Here is an 18,896-nt window from a genome sequence, read left to right on the forward strand (position 1 = left end):
TTTACGTGAGCATTAATCTCTGTTAAATTAACGATGTCTATTTTGATGATCTTTTCTTGGTCTTTTTCTTTATCTATTACACCAATTTAATATTTATCTATACTAGGCATAATATTGTAAGTCGTAGAAGTAAGTCACGGTTTTTGATCTATTCGGATCGAAAGGGCGCTGCTGACTGGCGAGGGCTGCTTCATAACCCCCAAGCCAACAAGCACACCCTTTCGCGGAAAATACAGGCTCCTTACACGGAGAGCTTATGGTGCAAAGCACCCTCCCACATATCTATCTCCAAAGAAGATTTTGAGTCTGGGTTCAGCAAATTGAATACCTGGCTCGGCATTAGGCACTATTTCCGAAAAGCTCGATGGTCCGACATTTTGTGTTTCCGAGATGCAAGCAAATTTAAGTAGGCGTGTCACATTCTCATTTGCTATATCAGATATTCTGTTGGAGATCAAGGTTTGGTTGTGTATGTAAAAGCCCCCAAAATAAGCAATGAGATTGGGAAGGGTGGTGGCACAAAAGGCGGACCGGAAGAGGAATGATTCGTCACTATACACGCTCGGCGAATGGCAACAATTGATGCACAAGAGCATTTGATGATTTTGTTGTCATCATGACGGCTAGAGACAGTTTATTATCTACTTGAAGTCGAAATATAGACCTTTTTCTTTCTTTCCACGAATTCAGACTTAGACGTAATCAATCAAACAATTCAATAGCGAAGGAACAATATCTTTGACACTATCTTGTGATATTTCGACCCTTTCCCATCGAAAGACAACCAACCATTATGGAAAAGATTTCTCGTTCAGAAGCACACCATGCCATCCCTTCAGGTCGTGTATCAATTGACAATGTGAAGCATTTGGCATCTTACAACTGGCTAGAGAAGCCATCGCCGACAATTGTTGTGCCAGGCAGCCCAAATCTCTGGCTGGCGCCTGAGGGTCTCCGACGTGTGAAGAAGGATTCCGGCCATATATATATCAATCAGAACGCGGCTCGTCATTCGGATAGTCCTCTCGAACCGCTCTTCCAAGCTTTGAACACCACGATGCCTTCATACGATGTCTTTTCGGCTGATGTTGTAACTGATCGGAACAATCTTCGCAAATTATTTGAATTTGCAGGTCGTGATAAACCTGCGCACGAATTGGAACCGTTCACCATGGAAGTTGAGGTTCTTGGAAACACCGCGTTCGTGTCTCGCGTGGAAACGAGCAACTCGGATACCATACAACCAGACCAGTTTCGAGGATTTGGCCATGAATATGGAAAAGCCGTCACACAGATCCAAGTCCAAGGAAGCACTGGACATTATAGAATCATTTCATACAATCTTGGCGGGTTGAACTTCATCATCCGTCATGAATTGCAGGGGTTCGTGGATGATGATCTTATCAGTTCAGTGCCTGACAGCTTAGTGAAGCAGACGGATCAGCTTCCAAGAAAGATGGACTGCTTGTCTATAGCAGATCGCCATTCCTTCGCCTCCACACCAATACCGTTGACCGTTCAAGAGTTGGGTCGGAATGTGCCGATCGAACAAACGCTCGCAATCAAGACACGCGGACTGCATCGAGATCTCACCATAAACGAACTTGCTCCGCAGCTTTGGATCTCTCAAACTCCAAAACTTGTGCGAGCCTATCATGAGAAAGGCACATTTCGACCTACACACCCAGAAGACATATCGAAACAGATCAAGGAATGGGAGAACAATAGTCAAGAACGACTCAATATATTCATCACCCTTATTCGCAAGATTCTTGAGGCTGTGAAACGCATCGGAGGCAGAGCGACTGTGAAGTACGATATACAGCACGATGAACTGGCCATTTCGGAGCTTTCTACACGAAGTCTCTTACCGGAGGATATTCGCTCAAAATGGAAAAATCCACCATCTGGAATGTCAAACGTGAAGCCACCAGCAGAATCAAAGGTAAATAGTGCAAGACGATTTCCAATACCCGCCAGACTGTGGTGAATTCGCTTACACATTTAGACAACACAGACAAACAAAGGGATACCGAAAATCACCGTCGAGGTTGGGAAGATTGAATATCTCATCAATTTGAAGGAAATGCCTTTTTTTAAGTCACTTATGACTCCAGAACAGCTGATGAATCCTGACTCAGCTGTCCTTCTAAGATACGATGACATCCCCTTCTTTGCTGAAATATATTGTGGATTGACGAAAGGCCCTAGACAGATTTTTCGTTCTATACCTCCTAATCTGGACGAATATCGTGTCATTTGTCGATCTTTGGATTTCCTTTCCGTAGATCTTCTCAAAGGCAAAACTTTGCGCACAGTCATGGATGATTTTAGAAGCGGAAAGAGTGATTGGGATGCAGAAGAGAGACATCGAATTTCTGGACAGAAAAGTCTAGCCCGAGATTCAGCATTTCGTCTCATTTATCTGTTCCTCTCGGAACGCTCAAATCTGGGGCTAAAAGATAGGGATGTGGCTTACAATGCTGTTCTTTTTGTGATTTCACATTCTGGCATATTTTGGCTCAGGGCACGGAAGATGGTGCGTGAAGCTCATGAGGCACGCTTCCCAGTATCCGAGAAGCAGAGAAAGTCATTGGATAAGTGGCCGCTTGAAATCCACGGCGGGGAAGGGTTAGAAGAGGAAGATGACACCCCGGCATCTGGATTCTTTGATTATGATTCAGATTGGTCTTTCTGAATATCTCTCTTACACTAATTCTTTTTGATCAAATTATTCAATCAAGTATATTCGTAATATGCAGACAGAGAAAATATTGTAGCACATACAGACAATACCGACATAGAAATGGTTAAAGGCGTATGGGAAAATGAAAGTTATCAGGACGAGATGTTCGAGCTTTCAATAACGTATGGCGATATTTTGAAGATCTATTTCATAAAGAATTCAACGAGACAAGGGGTGATTGCCATTGAGGCTTGATCTCGAGGTCAGGCTGTGGGCCTTGAAATACCTATCACGGCAAAGCCTGTGAAAACGACCAGGCAGCAAGCGCTGCATCGATTTTGCCTAAAACATGCGCATGAAGTGATATCAAAGTTCTAGAGAGAAAGGTTCATTGAGACCTTGAGAATGTGAGCGGGGAGATGCTGTTACTGATTTTATGTATCTTGTTAGCTTCCCTATCAGACCTAAATGCTATTTCATGATCGATACATCTGGACAAGAAAGGGGTTTCGAGCTACACTGCTTCCTAGCTCATAAAGGGTGTTTGCCCAAGGAAATCAACAACTCATGCATCGTATTAGGTGGCCGCGTTGAGAATAAAGATATCGGTCGATATAATTATCAAATTACAAAGTCTTGGCTCAGTTAGGTGTTCATCTAGGAATCCTAGCAATGCAATGACGTCCTCAGATTTAGCTAAAGCGGTCCAATCACCTGAAAGAATATTGCAGAATCAGAGTAATGCCAAAACATTATTTAGGTAATCAAGTCAAAGACAAGGCATTCTTGGTTGTTTTCAAGATGCAGCGACCGTTGTGGAATAGAGCATGATGTACTATGGTGCTTGATGCGTTGTCGGGCGTTGTATTCTCTGAATTAATGCCAGCATACACCCCCAAATCAGAAACGTCCCTACGCGGAGTTGAGAACCACGTGGATACTAACAGCTACGGGACTTAGATTAGAAATGCCTTCGTTTCTATGTACTAGCTGGCCTGAAGTTTTCTGCAAAAGCTCCCAGCTTGTCGTTCATGTCTGCAAACCAGCTTAACACCTCGTCCTAAATCGCACCTCACGGCCATCCGCTCTATGTAGTTCTATATAGCGGACTTGCTCTTTTCATGGGTTTCTTAAAATTGGTCTGAGACGGGAGCTCAAGATTTTCACGCCTCGAATTACTTTATGAATGTCGCGAAGCTCAGCATGGATCGATCCAAGTTTCTACTTAAGGACCGTATTCACATTTTGACCGTATTCGGATAAGTTTAGGTAGCTGCTTGGGTTCCGAATCCATGGAGTACAGTGAAATGAAGATGCTAAGTATTGTGGTGTTGGAATGGGATCTATGACGACTCAAAAATTCTGATCCCGTAAGTACATCCTCAAAACTCTTGCAAAGACCGTTATTAAGAACAGGTATGATCTAATCGAAGCCATAGTCATCGACGGTGATCGCTCAAGTCAATTTGGGCAACACATTGAATATCGTTCTTCCCTTCTGGAACGCAGGAGACGGGCAACTCGAGGAATCTGCAGTAATGAGAGAAGCAAAAGGGCAGGATTCTGCAGCTCCGGGTGGCAGTCAGTAGACGAGGGAAAAATAAAATAAAAGGGTTAATAACCATAATGACTAAGCTTCTTCAACAAGTCTCAAGAGAGGGAATATTCTGTTTCTCCCAAGCAGAATGGAATGAGGCGCAGAGGGTATCTGAATTCCCCTCTAATGATCATTTCTGACGATATCCATTATACTATCACGTATTTAATACTACTCAGGAAAAGAAAATAGACTGCTGGGGCCTAAACAAATTTCTTGCAAGTCTTATGCAAACATTATCCCTTAATTGTGACAGCTTTTGCCTAGACTTCACCATAAATACTATATTCCGAGCGTCCATAGTACCCTAGATACGCGATAGACACAAAGGAAACCAAGTCTTCCTTGATATTACAACGAAATCAGATTCACCGCCACACCGGTCAACAGAACTGCGCCGCAATGCAAGCTGTCAACGTGTTAGTCAGATAAATGGTACGGGTCCTATCGTGAGCCAGATGTAGCCCTTTAGCGCAAAGTATCAAGCATTTCTTCGACTTGCCTTTGCCGGCGAGGAGAGACCAGGCCTTGAATCACTCGAAACGCGAATCTAGCCTTCTCACGTGAGCACTGTTTTCTTTAATCAAGATCTATCTCGGCTAGGATGAAAAAGTGTCCGTCTTCTCTTTGTATCTAGTCCATGATTACCCTCAAGGATTATTTGCAGAAGATCTAAGACGGTCACTAATCACCGAATTTATCATTTCGTTGACAAAATTGAATCACTATGAATGACGTCCAACGCGGATATCACTTAGGTAGGCCTCTTTGTACATGTAGTCAAGACAATACGTAATGGGAAAAAACGTGTGAAGAAACAAGTATAGCCCCTGCAGTGTGTAATATGCAGTTCGTGCCTAGACTAATTGACCTTGCGATTGATTGCAGGCCACTGTCTGGGTCGTCACGGCTGAAAATCTGCAAAATATGAGCCAGTTCGATCTTCAGCGAATATCAGTGCAAGGACACGGAATCATGAGGGCATGAAGTGCAAGTTGCCGGTGTGGAAGTAGGTAGTATCTTGAGTTTTTATTAGGACGAAACTAATTTTTTCGCCCTAAGCTGGGATGATTCTTTTCATGATTATTCAAGCTTAGCAGGCGAAAGCTAGGTACACTCACAGGCCCTCTCAATACCATGGATAGCTTATAATCAAGCCAACCACGATTTTAAGAGAGCAAGAGCTATGCCACATTGAGTCATGTAGTACTCAATCTGTAAATACCCGGTGCAGTAGTTCAGGCTATAATATGCTTATTGGAGGTGTTTGGAATTGCAAAATGGGGTTTCATTTTTCATCTTTTCAGTATTTTCATTCTTGTGAGTTTGGATAGCCAAAAACGACAGGCTCAACCGTGACATTCGCAATATGCGTGTAACCAAAGGCAGTAACGGTGTCTGTATGTGCAAATGGAGCTTGTATTCCAAGGGTCTTTGTGGTACCATTGCCAGAATTTTCCGAAGTAGGGGAAGGCAAGGTTTATTGCTGCCAACTTCGTGAAAGTCAATCACATATGTACAACTAGTAAATGGATCGTGCATTGCATTTTGACGTTCCGGGGCTGCTATAATATACTCTTTTTGGCCTCAATTAAGCCAGTCAGCTCATCCTTGCATGGTGTGGTCTTGTGTAACACCATGAACTAAGTTACCTAAACTAGATGTGCGTGGGGCAGCAATTAGTGAGCACCTGACAATTGCCTCGATGTCCTCTCAAGGTTGTTGTGCAATACAGAGGATGACAATCGAACTATCCTACACTGAGACATAAATAACAATATCTAATTGTTATTTTTGTCTCAGTGTAGGATAGTTCCATGCTAGACACTTCAGTCCCGGCTCGTGTCATCATTCCAGACAGGTCACCATATTACCGTAGAGTCACAGATCGACGCCTACATGGAGCACCTTAGGAACCCTGCATCCAGCGCTCAAGTCCTAGCATCAGAACCTCTTCAGGCCCAAGCTCCCCCCAAAAATATTAACCAGACTTTCGAGCCAGTCAATTCACAAAACTACATCATCCCCAGGTCGCAGCAAGTTCATCCACGACCCCACGGCCCCGCGAACGTCGAGTTTCCCATCTCGCGATACCGCGAAGGGGAATCAAAAACAGCTCAGCCCCTTAAAAATCTCCCACACCAAAGACCTTTTACAGCGCCAGCAAAACACAGAAAGCCATGGATCAAGACAGCCTCGAGGCCGACTCGATGGAAGCCATGGCGGCGGCCATGGGCTTCTCGAGCTTCGGCGCACAGCAGCCCAACGCCAAGCGGCGCAAGTACAACCCGCACCTCGAGGAGTCCGCCTCGGCCGCGCTGCCGCACCACGGGGCGCGGGCGGCGGTCGATCACGGCCAAGGGGCCAATGCCATCCCGCTGGGCGCTCGACAGGCAGCAGCGGTGGCGCCGGCGGCGCAGAAGAAGAACAGTAACAACAAGGACGAGATCTCGCTGGACGATGACGACGAAGACGATCCGGAGCCACAGTACATCGACACCTCGCGCCCCGCCACGTCACTCGAACCCGCAGCAGTGCTGCCGCCACCGGATGCTGATGCCGGTGCGCAGGCGCATGCCGACGCCGCGGCGGGCGGCGCGACGACAGCAGGTGGTGGTAGTAGGGGTGGGAGATACCAACACGGCTACGGACGGGGAGGCTACCGCGACCAGCGTCAGCACGTGGAGTGGGGTGTCGACGGTGGCGACCGCAAGCCCTGGTACGAGGACTACTATGACCCGTCGTTCAACATCAACCCCTGGGAGAAGCTGGAGAGGGAGCGCGGGCTCGAGCCGCTGAGCGGTGACTACCTGACTTGGGAGGAGTCCAAGGCCAGGTGGGAGAGGGAGAAGGAGGCGGCGGCGGCGGCGGCGGCAAGCCAGGTCGGCGCTGCGACCTGAGGGTCTGATTCTCGTGGCCGAGCAAGCGATCATATCTTGGTATCGGGTGGGAATAGCTCTGGAGAGGGACAGCAAGTCGTGATCGGCAGAGAGCCCATTCAAGGAGGCTAGGAAGGGGCGAGGGGAATGCTCGGATTCAAAGAATCATGGCTTGTTGCGTATACACCACACATAACATCTTGGCAGGCAATGGCTCTCTTCACGACTTGCGAGCACTGGTCATCACGTGATGTCCCAATCATCATACAGTGGGCGTTATGGTCGCGATATCACTGGACGACCAAGCAGCCACAAAAAGCACTATGATGGAGTGGAAGGTCACGTACATCCATTTGACCCAAGGGGGCACTGGACAGGTCTTGGGTCAGAGCCACCGGCATCTTGTCTGTCCAGGCCTTTATGGGTACTGGCTACGCAACCGTCATCAGAAACGGAGATTTTGTATCATTACGCTAGGAAGCCTGCTGTCGTCCGTTCAGCTATGTACATGGGACCCCACCAGAAGAACATAAGGAGATGTTCGAGCACTACTGCCACACCCCCATCAAGTAGTCGAGACCACGCTCTCGTGACCCCCAGTACGAAAAAGGCACTATCCTGAAGCTACAAACGGCAAAGTGGCGCCGTCAGAGACTCAAGCTATCCACGCGTTTTCTCGCCTAGTCGCCCCGAGTGTGTCCCTATGGCCAGCCTCCAGCTTTTAGAGTAGCCCCCCACCAAGACCTTGTTTCTGTGATTCCCAGGCGACGCTGCTTGCATATTCTGCAGCCCTGCCCGTCTAATCACCACACCGGCCACCCCTCCTCGCGTGGTCTCCCTACGACCCCCTGCTAAGAGGGCCACAGTACTTTTTGAGGAAAATGGTGCATCGAGAACACCCTTGCCATCCAATCACAAGTCACAAACTCCATGAGACCAGGCCCGCGTACCCACCGGCCGCTGCTGCTATCCCATCCATGTGCGTCAGCGTGGAGACACCAGTATCCGCTACTGCTCGATACCCGACGCAGGAACGCCCGCCCTGTCCACACCACCTTGGGAACGTTCCACACGTTTGTGATAAAGCAGCGGGGAGATGGCGTTCCCCATTGCCGCGCGCTTGATCCCAACGTCGACTGGGCCCCAATTACCTGCAGGTTTCCCCAGAAAAATGCAAGGGAGGTGTGTATGTAGATATGTAAAATGCAGAGACCGACAGATCTGAGATATGCAAGATCTGTCCCATCTCCATCCCTCCCACTACTGTACCCCAGAGAACGCCAAAAAGAAAAGGTCCGCTAAAACAGGCAAGGACATGGGTATATGTTATGGGTAAGGTGAGTTTCTGTTTTCGGCACGCATGAAAGAATGCGGCTCAAAATACGATTCAACGACTTAGAACTCAGGGGAAGGGAATCTCTCGCGGGCCTTCTTGTACTCCTTGGAGTGTTTCCGCGAGGCCTTGGTCTTCATTGATCTGCAATTAATACTCGTCAGCAAATGCAATTTTTCTGTGAATCGGAGCGTGGCAAAATGGAATTTTGCAAGTGCTTATTGCTCTCTACTTACGAGACTTTCTTGGATGTCCACTCGAGGTTCGCGCGAACTTCTTGGGCATCTTGTAAGCCTTCCGCAAAGCGAGCGCGCGACTTGGCGAGACGGGCTTGGGCTTTCGCTTGCAGCTCTAGAAGCTCGCGGTGCTTGTTGTTCAACTGACCAGATCTACGTAACTACTTTAGCTGCTGAACCTTGCAAAGATGGCTTTTACAACTGTGGACTTACGTCTGTGCCTGTTGAGCCAGGCTGCGGTCAAGCGGGATGGGGTCGAAAGACTCGGCGAAGCGGTCTTGAATATAGTCGTTGAAGTCGACACCGCTGGCTGAAACGGAGCTGTCCCAACAGTCGCCACTGGAGCTGCCATCGTAAGTCGAGTCCCCGACAGAGTAGCTGTGTCCGTAAGAAGGGACACCTGAGGTGACGGAGGCGTCGTGCAGGTCCTCGGGTGGTGATGCGGAGTAGTTGCTGCCGCTGCTTTGATAGTAGGACTGGTACTGGTCAACCTTGGCAGGGATGGGCACTGCCGTGGAATAGTATTGGTGTGTGGAGTATGAAGCCATTGTGATGGTAGTGGATGGGTAGACTAGTATGACTTGATACTAAGTGATCAATGGTGCTTGGATCAGGGGAGGTAATAACACTTGGTATAGAAGACTAGATATATTCAGAGAAGTGTCTGAATAGTATTGGAAGTTGATTGTGTTGTTTGAAGTGATAACGAAAGAAGGAGAATCAAACACAGCAAACCTCTAAACATGACCCCTTTTTATACTTGAATTCAGAGGGCCCTGGCGCTCAAGAAAACGACATCTCTTCTGCCGAGAGGATAAGTTTCCAGGACACCATTCGTCAAAGACGTTCGACCCCGCTCGAAGGCGACGAGGAAGGCAAGAGGCGAAGGGATTTAGATGAGAACTGGTGTTGGATAATGATGTCTCCTAGTCTGGTTGCTAGTGCCGCCGCTCACTTACCCGTTTCACCTCCTATGGCGGCATGGAGATGCAAAGCCAAACAGGCATGGCGGAGAGTCTGGCCGCGGAGAGATGGACCTTGACCGCATGTTGGCCAGGAAGTACATGAGCTAATTGGTCCCAGAACCGTTTCTCGATTTGCCCGTGGAATCACAATCATCTGCTTCTGCATATGCCGAGAGGTAAGTCTTCTCCTATCCCGGACAACGCTGGTGGATACGCGGTATTGGAGGGGGAGTGTTACAAGCAAACGAACGGGCAGTGTTAGTCAGAATCTAGAACCGAGAAGCACTCATTACCTCACATGGTGGGCGGATGATGAGATGGGTAGCAGGATGTCTGCCGGCAGGGTTGCGGTTTCGTGGGTTCCTTTGCCGACAAAAGCGTCGACTTACACTAGTCGACCAATTGCTAAGACTGGCGGAGGTAATGGTTGGAGACCGAAGAAAAAAATTTAAGTCTAGACAGGGAATGGTAGCCCAGAGCATAGAAAGGATGGCTTTCTCGGCCATTGGCGGAAGCCGTGTGCAATTGTCGAATAGAAACGGTGAGGCCATGTGCGTGTGCGCGTGAGAAAGGAAGCCTATCCAGCTTAGATCGGAGCATAGGCATCAGATCCATGCTTGGAGGAGAGAACGGCCGTTTGTCCTTGCCCACACCCCCCCCTACAAAGTAGACGGACGGAGGCGACGAAAGCTTCAACGAAACAAGCGCGGTGACGCTAATGGACACAAAAGCAGCGATGGATTTACCATCTGCAGGACCAAGAACCAGGTGCAAGATGAAGTGCAGATTGCAGCGGAGTCATGGAGCCGTCTGGTAGAGGCAAGTATTGGCAATTGAGCAATGGGAGACGAGGCATGGGAGCGTTGAGCCGCCAAACAGGAATCAGTGGACCGTTCTGGATATGTCAAGTCAGAGTCATTGTTAGTTAGGCAGGAGTGCAGCCGGTCGGGCGTTTTTTTCCCTCTCGTTCTGTATGATGTGTTGTCAAAAGTTCCCGGCTGTCAGCGAATACAATTCCAGATTGCAAATTTTTTGCTGTCGTTGCCGTCGAATAATAATTCGTCCTGACTTTGGGGGGCGTAGACACAATTGGACATGGTATGTCACTTCCATCTTTGATTTTCATACTCGTACATAAGATAGGGTTGCAGACAGCACAGAGCCCAAGAAATTCCCCAACTGTAGCGAATCGTGTCCCGAATCTTGGATCCCCCCAGTTGTTTCTACTTTAGGTTTGGGGGCACTTGATCTAAAGAAATTCCGGATTGAGCAGGGGTCGATTTCTTGAATTTTGAATTTTTCTATTGGCCAGAAATTCCGAATTTCGAGAAGGCAAGGATGCTGATGCTGCTTGAATTGGAAAAACAGAAACGTGGGTGTAGTTTAGCTGAGGCCCGTGCGGTTCTTGAGGTTGATTAACGCCCATTGCCCCTCCATTGACTACTTGATGCCTGCCCCGCGACGGGAGAGCGTGAATGACGGTGGCAGAAAATCTCTATGAGGAAGTTCTGAGTTGCCGTCGATGATGAAACTCGATAAAATAGCCGGGTATGGTATAAAACAGATTGCCCTCCGGAAGTTCCATGTGAACACGTAAGAGCGAACTTCGCCATTTGAGGCACGGACAAGGGCTGTAAATTTCGACGTGACCGTTAGTGGCCAAGTACAATTTATCATCGAAGCACTGCCAGCATGTAGAGTGCTGCATGTGATTTTAGCTGCGTCCGAGATACATTGACAACTAAGACTGCATGCAGTGCGCTGGCTGCCTCGTGCTTATTACAGATGGTGGGTGTCGTCAGTCTCTAGGGGTTCGCTCCGTCCCGCCCATTTGATGCATCAGTTATTGCGTCCAGATGACATATCTTCGAATGTCTGCTGAGAAGCTGTACGTGGATTTTAGCCCAAGGTCATGTGACGCTTGCCACAAGGGCCGTTCAAGCAACAGGATGACGGGACTTATTAGCTTAGGGGTTTTGTGTAAAGACGAGAATCATCTGGAAATATTGAAAGCACGAAGGACATCCCTTTCCTTGCAGTAGGAAGGGGTTTCTGCTTGGTGTGAACAAGGATCTGTTGGGAGGTGCATGAAGATGCAGTTCAACGTGTTCCTGCCCCTATCTGTAAATTGTGGCACACATGTTCATGGTACCCTGCCGAAAGACGTTGGAAGTCCTGCTGTACCCGAGTATCTGGAGATCTGCAACAGTCGTGATAGTACATTGTACACCACTCGAAGCAGGTTCCTGCACAAACAATTGGTGGAGCTCAAGAGGCAATTTGTTCAACATGAGTACGGTATCGCGACGGTAAAGGTATCGTTAGGGCGACTATTGGACGGTCAGTCTCATGCTGCTCACTGCCCCAGACCGTTTTGGCTCAGGCTTGCAAAGGGCATAACTTTGAAATTGTGAATTCCATTTCTCAGATGCTGGTCTGCCAGCCATCCCGAGTCCTGAGACCATGGTATATGACGGATAATCTTGTAGCTTTTGTACAACTTTGTCAAGTCGTGGCGCTTAGTCTATACCATTGCATACACCTTATACCCGCCGTTTCAAAGAGATACGATGTGGGTATTTCAAGGTACGTAGTCACCACAAACGGGACCGAGTTTGGTACTTGTTGGTCCATGCAGGATGTACATCAAAGAAGCACTAGGTAATATGTAGTGGATACCCAGGATTAGGCTGAGAGGGGAGTAGTTGCAGTCAAACATGAACTGCACTCCAACGGCGATGATGGGGCATCTTCTCATAGGGCAATACCGTAGCCGAGGGAAGTGTCCCAACTTGTCAAAAAGGCCGACCTTGGCCGGAGTGGCGGATTCTCTTGGTGTGCCGCTGAATGCTTTGTGCGATATTTCATTGTTATTTGTGGCTCATGACAGTAATACTGGGCTGTTTGAGATGTACCGAAGTACACAAGCAGCAATGTCTTGTGGATGTCAGATCTGGTATACTGGAATTCGAGGTGCGCGAATTTGAGGTGAAGTGAGTAGAAGAAGTACTTCACAATTGGCTAAGAATCTACTTTCTCTGCGGTATAACTCGGCAAGTGGATTTCCAAGATTTGTCTTCTGAGTACACAGAGCCTGACCGAACCAGACCCTCATGGTTTAAGCACCCCTTGAGTTGTGTTTCATTCCGCATCGTCCAACGTAGCATGATGGATCGGACGAAGGGCCCAGTGATATTCGTGAAGTTACAGTTTGTCCCAGATCTTGGGGACCCGGCATCCAACAGTGCAGCGAGGTAAGTACTGCAAACTGGCCAATAGTTCCTGTTCCCGTCAGTGGTCACATGTGTTACTAGTACGATCAGATGTAATAGAGTAGATTTTTGCCAGTTTGTTGAAAATGTTCCACGCCTGTCTATCCAAGGCTCGGCAGCCAAAGCCGAAGCCTTTCAATCTGGTCTTGTTCTTGAATAACGCCTATGATGCACAAGTCTTGTACTGTAAATGGGTCAACCTTCCCATCTGCGATCAACCGAAAACTTTGAGAAACCCCCAAATGCCGACGCCACTCAGTACGGGTATTGTAATATTATCATCCCAGCCAAAAATATCAACAACCTCGCTGCATGCTGCAACAAGCCCGGAGCAGATGCTCATCACACCCAGGGCGACGGCGCCGCTGATGGTTGCGTCTGTTTCACCAAGTCCAAGCAGATTCGCAGCTGATGCGGGTAATCTTAAATAGCCGTTGAACATGAACGGATTCTGATCGTCTCCGGGGAAAGAGGGAGTACGCGGCGCAAGCCATCCCCAAAACCATGCAGCTGTGAGGACACCGACCACGAAAGCTGCGGTCGAGCCTGCGAGCGATTTACCTCGTCTAATACGAGGTGTGTATCTGCCATATAAACGACCGAAAGTGCTGGCTGCCGTATCGCACCAACTCAGTAACATGACCGAGACAACTGCTACATCCTTCGGAAGGAAGTATAGGACACTCCACGCGCCTAGAAGATACCAAATAACGCCATTGTAACCAGAGTATTCGCTCTCGCGCATAAATGCGCCTAGACACTTGACGTAGATACGATTGATTGACGCGAAATTGTGGCGTAAAATATCGGTCGAGGCTATAGGGATCAGAAATCCCATCAGCCACGGCGTAACCCTGGACGGTTGTGTTCCTGTCACGTATAGCCAATAGACCAAGAAGCCAATAGATACGTGCAAGACCTTTCTCGGAACCTCATGCTTGTGTATTAATGTCTTGAAATGACGATGTATTGGAATCAAGCCCAGTGGGCTCGGGCTGCGACTGAAGTCACGCCAACTCCAGCCGGAGGGGGTGGCAGGCGTGGGCGGCGCAAGGTGCCCGTTCGACGTCGTTACAAGGCCATTTGCGTGCGTTGTAAGATCTTGGCCTTGGACCTTGGGGGCATCCTTAGATCGATCATCCGTGACGGAAGCGAGACGAGCGACTTTGCGTGAGTTGATGGGACTGCGAGACCGCGTCCGGGCGCGGCGGAGTTCGGGATCCGACTCGTCCTCATCGATACCCTCTTGTATGGGCACTTGAGGAGCGATATTGCCTGTCTGTCGCCTTCGAGCCGCTGAGCATGTCACAGGCCCCGAATAGTCATCTTGCGAACCGTCCTGGGTGTCTGAAGGGGTAGGACTGGGGGATATTACACGCGGTGTTGCCGGGATGTTCGGGGTGCCGCGGAGAGACATTTCGTATGGAAAAGGTGGGAGGGCTGGAGTGGAAACAACTCCGGTAAACAAACGTCGTAAATCGTAAAATCGTAACGGCCAGAAAGAGGAGTGAAGAAGTTTGTCTCTTCTAGATTCACGCGTGGTGAGAAGATGGTTGTTGCCAAGCAATGAAGTGACAAATGCTACCGGATCCAGCGTGAATGACTTTGGTGATGCAACAGAGACGAGCTCTGCCGCATTCTGCTGGAGTACAGGGGTTGGCAGCAACAGAGGGATAAAGGCCGGTTATGATTTCTGGTCTCATCGGGAGCACATGGACGGTTTGACGGATATGATAACAAGCCGAAATGATAGGTTCCTAAACACCGGCGGACTTTGCACGGCGACGGAGAACTCAATACTACCGAATGGTGGTTGGAGCAGAAAATTTTAATTTTCTCAATACTAATGATTTTTTCACAAGCCAGAAATCTGGCGCAGAGTGACATAACGACGCCTGGTCGGAGGCCTGTCTGTCACGATGAGATCCTGACGTAGACCCCACGCGCAAAGCTTAGCCCGCTTCCGGCATGACGGCGCTGAATTGCGTGGTCGGTCAGCTGTGGCCTTATCCTATGCATGTACTATCGGAACCGCATGTAGCCTGGAGCCTATCACATGCATCATCTTCGAAGGGTACTTGACAGCATTTCTTTGTGGCATTCATTTGAATGTCTTCGAGTATACATCTCAATAGGAAATAAATTTGATCACCACCTATGACGGCCAAATCTGTGTGCAAACTTGCATGGTCGAGACGGTGTTTTTATAGACTACCAATCAATGCCTGACTTTGCATTATCATGCCATGCATGTTACTTTACTTTGTTCACTGTACCTTCTAGACTACACCCTGCTTTCTGCACTCATATGCCCGACTTGATGTAGAGCCGGCCACTTCGGCGAACTGTCGACGCCCGTAGATTGTTTCAGTTCAAGTGGTTTGCCGGGTTATCATTAGCCACCAACGGTCCAGCTGTCGGGCTTGAATTGATTGGAGAGTCTGAGGCTGGTTGACTCTATCTAATATGACGACTCTAGTCTAGCCGATAAATATCGAGATACCTTGGCGAGATCGATTCTATCACAACTGATGTTATACAGCACCAGAATGTCACACTCCGTTAATTTGTTAGCACCCAGGACACAGTAGTGATCCACGGTACGGTATTCTCAAAGAACAACAAGATCGTACAAGTCAAATCTCCGCAGCTTTCAACTCTTGGTTTTGGTCGTTGGTTGATCACATGACAAAAACAGCCTGACTGGGGGTCTGCAATGTGGATTTGGGCAAGTCGTCGCCCAGCTGGATGCAGCTGGCCTCTCGAGAGTGGCCTTTCTAGAGCGATTAAACCACAGCACTAATGGTGGCTAATGGCCCGCCCCCACCCAACGTCACAGGGGCCTTTGCTTCGAAACGTCAGCTGCAACACCTCGACGGAAGCCCAAGGCTCGAGCTGGGCGATTCCATTCACAAACAAAGAACAGCTTACCTCAACCCAATAAACGTGGCAACCTAGAAGGTACCACTCAACTTTCATGACATATCATTCCAACTAGATATCATCTTGCAGCCTGCTTAGGCCTGCCCTTACACTTGTCTTCAAATCTATCTGCATCCTCATGTAACTCGCCTGAACAATGTGAGCAAAGTGCCCTGGACTAAACCGGGCAACTTCTACTGACACCACCCCTCGAGTACAGTGACATATAGACAAAGACCTCCAGCCTTGCCTACGCTTTATTAACGTTTTTCCATACATAATCTACGCTCTTACGACCCCCTCTCGATTGGAATACTGCGCAACCCGTTGTCGAGCAGCCCGAGCCTACCGCTGTCGTACGACCAATTTTTTGATCCGCTACCCAGCGCATTATCTAGGACAGGTGCTTACTTCCCTTACAACCCGGGAACGCCAAGCGGAACACGTCACGATGGACTCAAGGAACGCCTTGTTCGGAAGGGGCCCCCGTGCCGGCGGCGGGCTCCCTGGCAGACAAGTCAGTGGTCAAGCACCACCTCCGGCGCCACGCGACTATGGCGCTCCACCCCAAGATTACAACTCATACGGCGCCCCATCCCCGAATATGAATCGGCAACCCCAGAGAATGTCTGGCGGCTACGGCGGGGGAGGTGCTGGCGCCACTGCTCGAGCCATACCTTTGAGCATCGAGAAGCTTCCCAACGGTCACGAGTTCATTTTCAGAAACTTGTCGGCAGTCTGCCCCGACGACTTCCCGACACGCGACCCAGGTGCCGATGTTTACGTGTTATTGAGGGGCCCCTTTGGCGAGTTTGTAGTCACGGCCCGCCCGCTACCCGGATTCCCGAGGGGAAAGATCAGTCTCGCAGAACACCAAAGATCATGGATGGGCATTGCTTTGCAGGATCAATTCACTGGAGAGGTCTATGATCCCTTTTCCCAGGGCAAGAGGGTGTACTTGGGCACTATGGATCTCGATATTGCATTTGCCCGCTCCAAGATGACCGATGTCCCGTACGACCAAGACAAGCTTGCCGAAGAGATCGCGCGTCTCTTCCAGAACCAGATGTTTTCGCCGGGCCAGAAGTTCCTCATGGATGCCCAGAGCATTCCTTTGATGTTCACGGTCAAGTCGGTGAACCTAGTTGACTTGAGCATGGAAAAGGGAGCTGCCTCTGGCTCACCAAATACGAGCGACCGCGGCGTCAGGGGTATTCTCACCAACGTCGCTACCATCAACTTCTTCAAGGATGCCAAATCACCCATCAAGCTCAAGGGCTCAGCACGGAGAGTCGCGGCCAATGCCATATTGGCTCCAGATTTCAAGTTCGAGGACCTAGGCATTGGAGGTTTGGGCGAAGAGTTTGAGACCATCTTCAGACGAGCATTTGCATCGCGTCTCGTGCCACCCGGAATCATCGCGCAGATGGGTATTGAGCACGTCAGAGGTATGCTGCTTCATGGCCCACCCGGAACAGGAAAGACTTTGATTGCCCGACAGCTGAGCAAGATGCTGAACGCTCGCGAGCCCAAAATTATCAATGGTCCTGAAATTCTGAACAAGTTCGTCGGTCAATCCGAGGAGAACGTCCGTAAAATGTTTGCAGATGCTGAAAAGGAGTACAAGGAGAAGGGTGACGAGAGTGGGCTACATGTCATCATCTTTGATGAGTTAGATGCCGTCTGTAAACAGAGAGGAAGTGGAGCCGGCGGCGGCACAGGTGTTGGTGACAGCGTCGTGAACCAACTTCTTACAAAGCTGGATGGTGTTGAGGCGCTCAACAACATTCTTCTCATCGGAATGACGAATCGCAAGGACATGATTGACAGTGCTCTACTTCGTCCTGGACGTCTCGAAGTTCATGTTGAGATCTCACTTCCAGATGAGAACGGCCGGCAGGAAATCTTCAAGATTCGTACTGCGGAAATGCGAAAATCTAACAGAATGGACGATAGTGTGAGCCTCGAAGGTCTTGCCAAGTTGACCAAGAACTTTTCCGGTGCTGAAATCGCCGGTGTCGTGAAAGCGGCTTCTGCTATTGCTTTCGCTCGAGTGACCAAACTCGGCAAAAACTCCGGCGGGCATCAGATCGACTATGACGCAATCAGAGTCACAATGGACGACTTCACACGAGCAGTAGACGACATTGAGCCGGCCTTTGGTGCCACTGGGGTGGACTTCGAGAATATCGCCCAGTTTGGCATAATGCGATTCAGCAACAACATAGAACGTATTTTGAACGACGGACAAGCCTACGCCAATCTTGTGCAGACGGATTCTAGGCAGACACGTCTTTCCCTTCTTCTATATGGCCCTGACGGCTCGGGAAAGACGTCCGTAGCCCTGGAGATTGCGAGACGTGCAGACTTCCCATTCATCAAACTTGTCACCGCCGACGACATGCTTGAACTGAGCGAGCAGGCCAAAATTGGTCACCTCAAAAGGATCTTCAGCGATGCTCACAAATCACCGAATAGTTGTATCATTCTCGACGGTTTAGAGACTATCATTGAATGGACACCAGTCGGACTTCGCTTCCAAAACGGTGTCCAAGTCGCAATGGCCGCTTTGATGGGCAAGAACCCTCCTCGAGGCAAGCGTCTCCTAGTTATAGCCACCACTTCGCGTCGTGAAGCTTTCAAGCAGTTTGACGTTCTCAAGTTTGATCATGAAACTGCCGTCCCTGCAGTCCGAGATGTCCAAGAGCTTGAGCATGTGCTATCTGAACGTGGTGTGCCGGCGCAGGATGTTGAATTTGTCGCCAATGAATGGCAAGAGATAAGGGGTACCCGAGACGTCGGTATAGGCGTCAAAAAGGTGTTGGCTGTAGCGGGTGCCGCGTTTGCGCGTGCGGGAGCAGGCGATGGCAGGGCAGTCGGCCAGATCATTGCAGACGACCTTTTGTCGTTAGACGTGTATTAATGGAACGTTTAACCGTCGAAGAGACCCGTTCCTATGCTCTAACAAGCACGGGAAGAGAGACTAGAATAAATCCAATATTAGCC

At 49.1% G+C, this 18,896-nt stretch overlaps 5 protein-coding genes across 5 annotated transcripts; 3 read left to right on the forward strand and 2 right to left on the reverse strand.

Annotated features, from left to right (window-relative positions):
* The first annotated feature begins 681 nt into the window (after window positions 1-681).
* BKA67DRAFT_551409 (geranylgeranyl pyrophosphate synthetase) lies at window positions 682-2,841 on the forward strand. Its single transcript, XM_046101744.1, has 2 exons — window positions 682-1,945; window positions 2,009-2,841. The coding sequence occupies exons 1-2, from the start codon at window positions 794-796 to the stop codon at window positions 2,696-2,698; spliced, it is 1,842 nt and encodes a 613-aa protein (XP_045960503.1). The 5' UTR covers window positions 682-793; the 3' UTR covers window positions 2,699-2,841.
* A 3,622-nt stretch (window positions 2,842-6,463) lies between these two features.
* BKA67DRAFT_654617 (uncharacterized protein) lies at window positions 6,464-7,183 on the forward strand (the record flags this gene model as incomplete). The annotated part of the gene is made up of 1 exon (XM_046106588.1): window positions 6,464-7,183. The coding sequence occupies one exon, from the start codon at window positions 6,464-6,466 to the stop codon at window positions 7,181-7,183; it is 720 nt and encodes a 239-aa protein (XP_045960504.1).
* Window positions 7,184-8,557: 1,374 nt separating this feature from the next.
* BKA67DRAFT_654618 (uncharacterized protein) lies at window positions 8,558-9,279 on the reverse strand (the record flags this gene model as incomplete). The annotated part of the gene is made up of 3 exons (XM_046106589.1): window positions 8,558-8,639; window positions 8,732-8,884; window positions 8,945-9,279. 3 exons carry the CDS (start codon window positions 9,277-9,279, stop codon window positions 8,558-8,560), a joined length of 570 nt encoding a protein of 189 aa, XP_045960505.1.
* A 3,903-nt stretch (window positions 9,280-13,182) lies between these two features.
* Window positions 13,183-15,005, reverse strand: BKA67DRAFT_590417 (uncharacterized protein; the record flags this gene model as incomplete). Its single annotated transcript, XM_046104589.1, has 2 exons — window positions 13,183-14,491; window positions 15,001-15,005. 2 exons carry the CDS (start codon window positions 15,003-15,005, stop codon window positions 13,183-13,185), a joined length of 1,314 nt encoding a protein of 437 aa, XP_045960506.1.
* Window positions 15,006-16,341: 1,336 nt separating this feature from the next.
* On the forward strand, window positions 16,342-18,813 carry BKA67DRAFT_512414 (P-loop containing nucleoside triphosphate hydrolase protein; the record flags this gene model as incomplete). The annotated part of the gene is made up of 1 exon (XM_046097471.1): window positions 16,342-18,813. The coding sequence occupies one exon, from the start codon at window positions 16,342-16,344 to the stop codon at window positions 18,811-18,813; it is 2,472 nt and encodes an 823-aa protein (XP_045960507.1).
* Between the last annotated feature and the right edge of the window lie 83 nt (window positions 18,814-18,896).

Source organism: Truncatella angustata (assembly GCF_020726525.1).
Source record: "Truncatella angustata strain MPI-SDFR-AT-0073 chromosome Unknown BKA67scaffold_2, whole genome shotgun sequence".
Classification (NCBI taxonomy): domain Eukaryota; kingdom Fungi; phylum Ascomycota; class Sordariomycetes; order Amphisphaeriales; family Sporocadaceae; genus Truncatella; species Truncatella angustata.